This window comes from Trachypithecus francoisi, unplaced genomic scaffold (genome assembly GCF_009764315.1).
Source record: "Trachypithecus francoisi isolate TF-2019V2 unplaced genomic scaffold, Tfra_2.0 Lachesis_group5, whole genome shotgun sequence".
NCBI lineage: Eukaryota > Metazoa > Chordata > Mammalia > Primates > Cercopithecidae > Trachypithecus > Trachypithecus francoisi.
The window spans coordinates 89,498,166-89,509,587 of NW_022681470.1; the positions used below are offsets into that span (position 1 = coordinate 89,498,166).

Here is an 11,422-nt window from a genome sequence, read left to right on the forward strand (position 1 = left end):
TTGTGGGGCAGCAGAATGGGCCAGAGCACCCAGATGAGCTGAGCAGCACTTGAGGTTGGTAAGAGACGCCCAGCCCTGAGGAGATGGAGATGGTGGTTATCTGTGAGTATGACATCCAGGCTGTCTCTACCCCCAGAGAAACAAGGGTGACACGTGTGCAGCAGGTGGGCCTATACGGAGAGGCCTCCTGGCCTGTGAGCATCAGAGACCTGGGAATGCCAGGAGGCCAGGCTACTCCGGACCTGAATCCTTTTCATTGACTAGCTCCCCCAGAAAACACATCGAATATTGTAGGGAACAGATACATAGTATTTCAGCATCTTCAAGGGATTGAAGACGTGTGTTGCTGTTTTGGCCCATCCTTCTGTTTTCTGGAAGTGTGATGATGGGCCTCTCTGAGCTTTGGCCACCTCATCCAAAGAACAGAGATGGCCCATCTGCCTTTCCTGTATCACAGGGCTACAGTGAGGCTGAAATAAGTTGATGTGTGGGAATGCTTTATAAAGTACCATGCAACGTGCCCTGGTTTGTACAACTCATTTATTCAACAAAAAAATACAAGCCTCCCCTTCAATCAAGACCTGCCTGCAGGGGTGCGCTACTTCAGTGTCTTGAGCCAGTGGGAGCTAGAGGGTTTAATACTTTAGTCCACTTCCCTTTATCTCTGACCCCATCGACAACATGGGGCAGGAGAGTGAGGGCCTGGTAGAAGGGTACTGAGGCCCCTTATTTCGTTCGCTGATAGAACTGGAAGACTGCTTTCTCCTGCTCATAGGTCTCGATGGAGCCGGGTCGTAGTCGTCGGATTTCAGCAATGGCATCTCCTGCAGCCAAGCCCCGCTCCTTTATCAGGTAACAGGCCAGCATGGTGCCAGTGCGGCCAAAGCCCAGGGCACAGTGCACTCCCACAGCCTATGAAGAGGGAGCTCGATGGGTGCCGCCCAACTCCCCCAGACCCAACTGTCTCCTGTCCCTCACTTGGTTCTCCCCACAGCTCCTTCTTCTGTGCCAGGTCCAGGGCTCTGCAGCAAAGTCAGGGAGGGCTGTCCCTGCACTGGGTGGCTAGGAGGCTTCTGCAGTGGCTGGTTCAAGAGCTGCCCGCCTCCGCACAGCCCTCCACTGTGGTGTTCAATTCAGAAACCACTCGCCACGGCTAATGTGGCTACTGTGTACTTGAAATGTGGCTAGTCCAAATTGAGATGCAGTGTGAAAAACGCAACAGGGTATGAAGAGGTAGTGGAAAAAAGAATGAAAATATCTCATTAAGATCCCCAAAATTAATTTTATCTGCTTCCTTGCTTTTTAAGAATGCGGTTGCTAGAAAAATTAACATTACATGGAGCCACTTACGTTCCGTTATATTTGGGCAGCTTTACTCCAAAAAACGGTAAACATGCTCCACCTGACTTCAACCCCCACCTCTCTCAGGTGTCTGTCCACACCCTTCTCTTTCTCAACTCACAGTATTAGCTGGTTTTCACTGCCTCTCAAGCCCAGTTCGCACGACTTCACCCTCTCTTTAGTTCCTTCCGTTTAGCGCCCCCCTCCCCCGCACTGGCTTCCCAGTCTCCCGGCCCTACTGTCTGCCCCCAGTACCTCCCGGAGCCCAGTAAAGTTATTCCAGGCCGGGTCTCCCCAGCTACGCCCGCGTCCCGGGATGACCTTCTAGGCCCCTCCCTCCCTGCGCTGACCCCGCCCGCTGACCTCTCCCCGTGCGTTAGCCTCGTCCACGATCTGCACGAAGCGGTCGATCTGGTCGGGGGCCGGCGGGCAGAAGTCGGGGATGCGCAGACGGTGCAGGGTGAGGCCGGGGCAGCTGTCGCTGTGAGGGGGCCCGCGCTCCGTCAGGGACACCAGGTGCCGCACGCCCAGGTCCAACAGGAACTGGTAGTGGGCGGGGAGCCGCGGCAGCGCCAGCCCCGCCAGCCGGCCCGGGAGCACCCAGGAGAAGTTGGGGGGCTGCACGCCCATCGCTGGGAGAGGGCACAGGACAGCGGGTCATGGGGGACGAGGCTGGCCAGCCCCGCTCCTCCCACCCGTCTCCTCGCCCGCTCCGAGCTGGTTAACCCACCACCTACCTGGCCTCGGCACCTCCCAGGCCACGTGGTTTGCGGGGCGCCGCCCTCGGGGACGCTCTGCCCTGCCGCGGGGATTGGCCTAGAGCCTGGGGCGGGGCTGGAACGAGGAACCCAAGCTCTGAGCTACCGAGGGAAGCGCCACGATACCGCCCCGCCCGAGCAGGTCACGCGGTGATTGGCTGGATCATCATAATGGGCGGGGTTACTTCCGCGTGGTTCAACCCACTCAGCTAAGAAGGAAGACCTGGAGCGAGTTAGGAATTGTTTGCTGTGGATGGGGCAACCCGGGGTCGGGCTCTGCTGCGCCCTGGCGGCGTGTTGCAGTCATTGCGTCACTAGCGCCTGCCCCTGGCTCCCCGCGGGCCGGCCTAGTTCCACCTCCTTCACGCTGGATGCCCTGGGGTTTAAGAGATGACAAATCGGCTTTCTCCCAGGACGAGGAGTCTGCTCTCTAATTACTGACTGGTAGTTACCAGCGACTTTTTGAACTGTTCCAGTGAGAGGGAATTACTGCTGCACAGGAGGCTATTCTCATTTTTTCATTGCTGGAACTATTAAAAACTTACCTTTATTATAATTATAGTAATTATAGTAATAATAATAACCAGCACCAACAGTCAACCCCCACTTCTCCTGTCAATCCAGTTGCTCCTCAGGACTTATTGAGCATTTATTATGTGCCAGATAGTCTTCTAAGCACTTAACACATACTCATTTAATTGCCACAGTAATCTTATAAGGTAGGTGATCTAATGAATCCCATTTTATGGATGAAAAAACAGAAGCACTGGAGAGGTTAATAAACTTGACCAAAGGATGATGACTAATGCCTCCAAAATCTTTAATAACACCGCCATTTCCTAAAGTTAAATGGAACATTGTTTTCTCTTCACATAACCCCCTCATGTCCCCAAATATTATCTGGGTTAAACGCTTGTGGGTTTTCTTAATTTTTATTAGTATTTCATATTTCTTCATTTTTCAAGGTTTCCTAGTTCTCTGGGTCACTGTCCCCTGGGCAGGCTAGATAGTGTTGTTCTTACAAGGTGGGGACCCCTAGATCTGAACACCGTTTCCGCTATCATCTGACCAGTCCATATCCTCATTTGAGTAATGTGCTTCTAGCGATGCAGACTAACTGTAATTATGAAAATGTTAACCCTTACTGAATTTGTTTATGTACCAGGCCCTGTGCCAAGCGCTTTCTGGAAGAACCACATGTGAAAGGCATTTTTGTATCTTTTTTGTACATGAATCATTGGAAGCTTAAAGAAGTTGGTTAACTTGGCCAAGGACACAGTGATCCAAGCCCAGGGCACTTGGCCATGAGGGTGTATTATATTTCCTTCCCTTTGCACCTACCTATGACACACGTTTGACCATTTAAGCCTTTGGCTTCAGCAAGATGGAAAGGAATTTGTCTTCTCCTAAAGATCAAAGCCTGCTCTGACCCTGTGGGAAATACACTTACCATTTACCCAGACAACTACTTTCCCCAGGTTCCAGGATCTGCCAAATCTCCCCTTTTATTCCTTCCAGACAATCACAGCCCTAATTAAGCCCTTCCTGTTTGCACTCTCATTTCCTACATAAATTCCTATCAATCTTACCGGCCCTCCCCAGTTTATTCCTTTCTCTGTTTCCTAGCCATGGCCTCTCAGCCACCAGTCACCTCTTCCCCCCACCCCCTGACCTCCGACTTCTCTTCCCTATCCAACTGCTCTTCAGGATTTCTGGTCGCACTTGTTCTTGTAAGTTAACCTCTTCTTAGTCCCTTTGCCTTGTTCTCCTTTCTTTGCTTCCCCTACTCATCAGGGAGCTTTCCACTTCACTCCCTGCCCTCCTATGTGCCCCGTCTTTGCCTCCTTGATACCCAGCTCGAAGCCCATATTCTCCAGAAGGAGAAAATTTTTTTGGGAGACCTAGATCTTCCTCTTCCCTGAGTCCCCTAATAGTGATTCTCTCCATCTTGTGGGTTTCTGCAGGGCTAGCAGTGCACCCATCAAACCATTGGGGCCTCCCTGTGGACAGGCCAGTTGGCTTCCTTTTTAGGAAGCTCTGCTCTTCCCTTCCAGCAGACCCAGATGGAAAGGACCCAGGGTCCCTGCCTTAAGCTGTGTCCCATTGTCACGGGTGCCATTTGATGTTTTGTTTTGGGCCCAGGGGGCCTCAAACTGTAAGGAAAAACCCTCTCTGATGGTTTCCTGGCTCGGACTTCTGCAATTAACGGGACTTCTGCAACTAACCACCTCCTTGTCTGCCCACATACATGATACTGACCATCTTTTATTTTCTCCTCTGTACAGAGTTACCTGACCCTCAGGAAGATTTAGGCTTTTTTTGTTTGTTTGTTTGTTTTTGTTTTTTTGTACTCCCATCTCACCTTGTATAAATATGTCTTCCCAGTATAGTAATTTCATTGGATTGAGGATATTTGCACAGGAGGCAAGAATGCATTGTTCCATCTTTGAATTCCACACATCTAATATGGAGCCTGAGCCACAGGGCTCAGAATGTTAAATAAACAAATCAATGGGAAATTAATAAGTAGAATGCATTGGCAAGACTGGGAAGGTACATTTGTAGGAGTGAATGTGAGTCTGTCAGACCACGTGGCAATGTGCATTTGTAATTCTTTTTAAATGCACAAGTTTGAGGACCGTGTTGAGTATTGGATAGTATCTCTTTGAAGTGTATTTTTTACTTGACCATGCTTTTAAATAAAGAATGGCTGTGTCAGTATGATCTTGGCTATGTCTAATTAGTATTTTTGTGAAATGGGATAAATAAAGCTTGTTCTTTACAGAGCACTGCTTCTGTGGTATGCATGTGTGTGATGGCATGTGTATATGAGAGTGTTGGAGGGGCCATGTTCCTGGAGAACAATCTATTGACACTGATAGTGGGCTGAGTAATAAGCTTAAGAAATTTCCCTGACTTCAAGGAATTTACAACATCCTTGGGGGGGATTTAGACTCTGATGTAATTATTCTTAGGACATATAATAAAGTATTAAATTGCTCATCAAAGACAATCAGATAATACATATTAAAAAGCCAATTGTGCAGTAAAAACAAGTGCAAAAGAAGTCAGTGGGGGGAAGATAAGCTTGAGTTGGAACTACCAGAAATGTCTTATGAAGAGAGGGATTTTTCTTTCCATTTTGTCTACTGTCCAATGAAACGTTCAGCAGACCCAGCAATCCCATTACTGGATATATACCCGAAGGAATATAAATCATCTATTATAAAGATACATGCACTGTATGTTTATTGCAGCATATTCACAATAGCAAAGACATGGAATCAACCTAAATGCCCATCAGTGATAAAGAAAATGTGGTATATATACACCGTGGAATACAATGCAGCCATAAAAAGCAATGAGATCATTCTTTTGCAGGGACGTGGATGGAACTGGAAGCCATTATCCTCAACAAACTAACACAGGAAGAGAAAACCAAACACTGCATGTTCTTACTTATAAGTGGGAGCTGAATGATGAGAACACATGGACACATGGGGATGGGGAACAACAAACACTGGGGCCTGTCTGGAGTGGGGACTGGGGGAGGGAGAACATCAGGAAGCATAGCTAATGGATGCTGGGCCCAAAACCTAGGTAATGGGATGATCTGTGCAGCAAACCACCATGCCACACTTTTACATACGTAACAAACCTGCACATTCTTCACATGTACCCCTGAACTTAAGAAATAAGGCTCAACAGATCATTTTTAGGGTATCCCAGCTTCCCTTTTTCCAGCTGATAAGAATGTTTTGACTTAGTTCTTGTTCATGTTGAAGCCCCAGTTCCCTGATTGGCTTGATGCTAGTGGCAATTAGGGGTGCAATTGGAATCAGAGAATTTCTTCCTCCAGGTAGGTCCCTGTGTTCCACCAATGCAAAGGATTGCTTGGGTCCAGGTTCCTGTGGCCCTTGGATTACAGTCAGAATGCTCAGTGCCCTCAGTGTTCTGAGTTTTTAATGTCTAAGCACACTTCACACCTAAGATTCAATGATCTGGAAACTGAACCTAAGAAGAAATGACATGGCAACTAGCTTCCAAGATGGCACCCAATGAGCCTTTTCATGCCTGCATAGTCCTTTTCCACATTGATAGGGCTGATTTTTGTAACCAGTAAGATACTGTGGAAATGGTGGTGTGTGACTTCCTAGGCTGCATCAAAAATACTTAATTTTTGCCTTGTTCTCTTTTGGAAAGAAGACCTGCCATGGGAAGCTTTGGGAAGCTTTGGGAAGAAGCCAGCTGCCATGTTATGAGAACACTCAAGCAGCTGTGTGGAGAGATCCATGTGGTGAAGAACTGAAGCCTCCTACCAACCATCAAGTCAGTGGCTCACTATTGTTGCAGTGAATTCTCCAGCCCATGAATAGTTTGGATGACTTACCCAACATCTTGATTATAGCCTCATGGATTCCCTGAGCCAGAACAACCCAGCTAAGCCTCTCCTGAATTCTTTACCTATAGAAACTGTGAGATAATAAATATTTATTCTTGTAAGCCGTCAAATTTTGGGTAATTTATTATGCAGTAATATGTAGCTAATGTAGATAAAAATATTCAATTTGAAGGAAAGAAGAAAAATAACTTACAATAAACTCAAGAAGTAAAATAAAATTAAAATAAGGTTAATTCAAAAAGGAAGAATTATGCTGTAAGCAGTCGTGGTCTAAGTGTGTATGCAGGGATGTTGTGATAGGTTAATGCAAATTTTCCATATTTGGAGAACCATGCTCTGTGGGGGAACCAACCAGAGTAGTCTGGGCATGAGTTTTGTGTGTGTATGGTATTGGAGGTATAGGTTGCTGTGGTATTTGTATGGTTAGAGATGATATACAAATTATTTAACAATTGGTCATGGCACAAGAAGCAAGCAATTAGAATGGAGCCTCTACCAGAACCATTGCCCGCAAACAAACCGTGAAGCTACCCTCATGTCAGTTGGATGTGTGTCAGCCTTCGGAGTAGAGGCTCTGAAATGGTCTGGGGTGTGGCCAGATTACCTTGGACATTTTAATATAGGTCTTTCCACAAGATGGCACTGATAGCTTTTCCTTGTTTCTCTTTTTTTTTGTCTTGTTGAAAAATTTGTGATTCGTATACTGTTGCAGAACATACCGTAACTGAAATCTCCTAATTTACTAGTTGATTTCTTGTACTTTTGACAAGCCAATTGCCTTTATGGCACTTAAAATTATGTTTTTTTTTTTTTTTCTTAGACCATCCCAGGAGCGCATTGAAAGTTTAAGTTGGGGTGTTGGGAATGCTGCCTCGCATCAGATGCTATCATCATGGGAGCTGGAGATGGGGACGGAGGTGGGGACTAGGCTTTGGTTTTTGAAAAGCCGTTCAACAAAGACAGGTGAGAGTGGAATCAAGAGGGAGCACTCAGTTAGGGGAGAGGCACTTCTGTGATCAAAACCATTTTGGTGGACTCTCTCACTTCTGTTCATGCTGCCTTGAGCCCCAGCTGAGCCATAGCCTGGCCGGCACTTTGATATCAGCCTGAGGAGACCCTGAGCAGAGGTTCAGCTAACCTGTGGCCAACTTCTAACCTACAGAACTGACATCATAAATGGTGTTTCTTTAGCCATTACGTTTGTGGCAATTTGTTATGCAGCAATAGAAAACCAATACAGTTGCCTTTATTTACTTTGTTTTCTTATCTTCAATATGCTCACCACAGCACTAAACCTTTGAAGTTTCTAAACGGCTGTATTGCTTTTTTTCTTTCCCCTTTGTTTTAAGTTTTTCAGTCTCTGAAACTATAGGCTGCATAGGTTCATTTTTCAGTGCAGATGCAACAAATATGATGAACCAGTGGAGCTCACAAACTGTCAGCATCTGGTTTCCTTTTGGCAGCTTCCTAACTCCTGGCTGCTGCCTCCACCACCTTTAGACCAGTGCTTCTCAAGGTGTGATCCGCAGTTGATGTCACCTGGGAGCCTGTGATAAATGCAGAATCTCAGGCCGTCCAACCTATGAGATCCTCAGGTGGCTCATAAGCACACCTATGACTAAGAAGCCCTGGTGTGAGGCTTGTCTGTCCTGCAGCTCTGTTTTTTCTTTGGTCGTCGGTAGCACCCAGAAAGTGGTCTGGTCACAGAGGTGGTGAGTTGGAGATCTCCAGATGTGTCTTCTCTGGAGCTGAGAAGTTTTAGCTGAGCAGGGCTATGGGCGGAGGATCTGGTCAGCAGAGAGAGAGAGGCCTCAAAGGGGCCTAACTGGCCTGGGTGAAAACTTGAGGTCAATTAGAAACACCTAAGAATCCTGGATTAGAACAACACATTGGCTTTATCTACAGGTTAGAAAGATGTCCAAGAAAAACATGCTTAATGTACATGTACCTTTCCTGTTTTTTGTTCCAAGGAAGGGCTTAGTTTCCAGATTTCCTTTCTAGAGGAATGCTTGAAACATTGCTTCCTACTCTACCTACCTTTACACTAGTTTCCTTTCCAGGCAAGGCAAAAAGTGTCCCAGTCATTATCCTCCAATTTAAATGTCTCTAGCCTCCCTGTAGTTTACGGGAAAGAAGGCACTATGGACAACCTTTTTTCACACAAGCCCCTCCTTTCCCCTCTGTAACAGGCCTTCTTCCCACCCAAATCCCATCCCCCCAAAACCTCCTTAGGACCCTTCATCTCTGTGGATCCCTGGACTGGCCTACTCTATTCCGGCCTCTACACATTTCCCCTCTGTGCATCCGCAGACTTTTATAGAGCACAGAAGTTACTTTTCCAGTTCTTCAATAACTCCTTTTTGTCTTCAAGAACAAACTCCCAAGATTTACAGACTGGCATATCAAGCCCTCCAGGATGAAGCCTCTTGCTTTTTCCTTCAGCCTCACCTTACCTCATTCCTCTGCAGCAGTGCTTTTACCATCACACTGAACAATGTGCAGTCAGTCAGAGAAGCAGAGCTCTCCCATGTGCGTGTGCCCATGCTGTGCTTTTTTCCTGCCCTGCTCTTACCTTTGGCCTGCAGCAACACCTCAACTTCCTTAAGTTTCACTTTGGAAACAGACCACTTTCTCTAGGAAGCTTTCCCTGCTCCAATTCATGTTTTGTGTCCCTCTTCTGAGCTTCTGCAGTGTGTGTATTAGAATATTTATGACATTATATATTAAACACATATTAAAGCTTTTATTGCTATATTATAAAATAATATGTTGTAAAAGCATTAAAATACATACACATGCAAAATTTTAAAAATGATCACCTATTACCTATTTATATTAGTTGGTGTTCAGTTAGGAAAAGAGAAACCATTCTATGCTCTCCTAGTATGAAAGGAAGCAGTATAAGGAATTCAGGGTTTACATACCTGGCAGGTGGGCTGATCTGAGCTGGTAACATCCAAATGAGATTCTCTTTAAGATCTTTCCTGGGAGCAATTCCACTGTAAGTCTCAGGAACTTCTGGGAAATTCTCACCAATTATCTCAGTCTCTGGCACTCATGTGGGGGGTCTCAAGAAATTCACTTGAATGCTGTTTTCAGCCTTTCGTCTGCCTATACACTTACCTGTCTCTGGCAAATGATGGTCTCTCTTTTCTTTCCAAATCTTACATAGGTGCCTCTCATTGGCACTCAAGATCTATGGGAAGGATTTTGGAAATGTTGCTCCCAGGATCTCCTCTCTGGTGCAGAGAACTTAGTCATGAGTGGCATTGATATTAAGTTTACGAGAAACAAGTCGCGTAAAGATAACCACATTTTGGTGCACCACCTTTCACATATATTTGCGTGCATGTGTAATGCACATATAAAACTCTCTTTTTAGTGTGCTCTCTCTATATCTATATACATTTCTCCCCTCTGGCTCCTTCAAGGTTTAATGAGCTCTCTTCTCTACTTTGTAGAGTAGGATTCCCAGCACTGGCTTGATGACACCCTGGAGTGTCTTCATTTATCTCAGGGGGTGCCTTGAAATTCACAAAACAAGATTAATTTAAATTCATTTTCATTTAAAAAAGTAAACAGACATTATATAGTAATTACAGGTACAAGTGTGTGTGTTGAAATCAAACTAATAAATGCTTGCCTTAGAGAGAAATTAAGAGGGTGGGGGTGGGGTTGGAAGGGACCACAAAGGTGGTTTAGTCTGAATCTTTCCTAAAACATTTCTCCCCACCAATTACTGCCAGGTTGGTATTTCCCCAAAGTAATCATGTTTCTCAAATTGGAAGTCTGGGCTGTTGGGAATGAAAGCCCCCAGTATGTGGGCCTATCTTGTGTGTATACTATGAACCTGACATACAGTACACCCTCAGGAAACATTTGGATTGACTATGTGTAAGGGTGGGACATGGTGGTGGTGACTAGGGAGGGCGCATGGCGCATGAGAGTTCCAGCTTTGTGGGGTTGGAGGCCATGACACATCAGCACAGATAGTGACCTGGGTAGCAATCCCATTTGGATTCTAGGAGAATATAGTCTCCCAAACAATCAAGGAGACAATCTAGGCCAAGATGTCATTGGCCTTAGGTGACTATAATTGCCTTTCTATTAACAGTTTGTGCAAAGCATCAGAAAGTCAGATAGGTCAAATAACATCAAAGCCTGTGAGTATCAGTGACATCCTGCTAAGGATACAGTCCCAAGGCCACAGATGTAGGAAAAAATTCTGAATTCTGCTTGAGACCAGTGTCTTTGAAGCAATAGAGTTGGTGGTGGGTTCAAATCCTGGCTCTGCCACTTCAAACTATTTAACCCTGAATAAATTGCTTTACAACTCAATGCTCTTCTCTATAAAGTAGAGATAAATCATAATGCCTACCTCAGAGAGTTGTGAGGATTAAATGAGTTAATCCTGTAAAGTGCTTTGAACAATGCTTGGCACAGTGAGGAATCAATAAACACTGGCTATTGTTATCATCAGCATCACAATAGGCTGCACATACTTATCAGGACCAATTGGTAGCCGGAGTTTCAAATAGAGTATGCATTACTGGCCCCATCTGATCCCCAAAAATAGGTTCAGGAACCCCTCCTGTTGTTCCCTACGTTGGGGTAGGAACATCATTTGCTAGAACTGGAAACTTAGGCAGAGGAGTTATTGTATTACAAGCAAGCAAATAGACAAAATAGAACAGAACAAAATAAAAAAAAGCAGCACATGCAAATTGAGTTCTCAGTGAATCCCCTTGTTACACTTTGATGAGGATATTCTGCTTCATGGGAAAAAAATAGTGCAAACATACCTGGATTCTTAGACTCACAATTGGTAGCAAGGGAAGAATGTGTCTTTTAGCGCAGAGTTTTATGGTCTATCAATCCTTGAAAGGAAGACATCATTAATCATGAGTCAGTTTCAAAATGT

At 45.5% G+C, this 11,422-nt stretch overlaps 1 protein-coding gene across 1 annotated transcript; it reads right to left on the minus strand.

Annotated features, from left to right (window-relative positions):
• Positions 1-521: 521 nt before the first annotated feature.
• Positions 522-2,218, minus strand: DUSP23 (dual specificity phosphatase 23). Its single transcript, XM_033197345.1, has 3 exons — positions 2,079-2,218; positions 1,705-1,973; positions 522-912 (listed from the first exon to the last, which is right to left on the minus strand). Exons 2-3 carry the CDS (start codon positions 1,969-1,971, stop codon positions 727-729), a joined length of 453 nt encoding a protein of 150 aa, XP_033053236.1. The 5' UTR covers positions 1,972-1,973; positions 2,079-2,218; the 3' UTR covers positions 522-726.
• Positions 2,219-11,422: the final 9,204 nt, after the last annotated feature.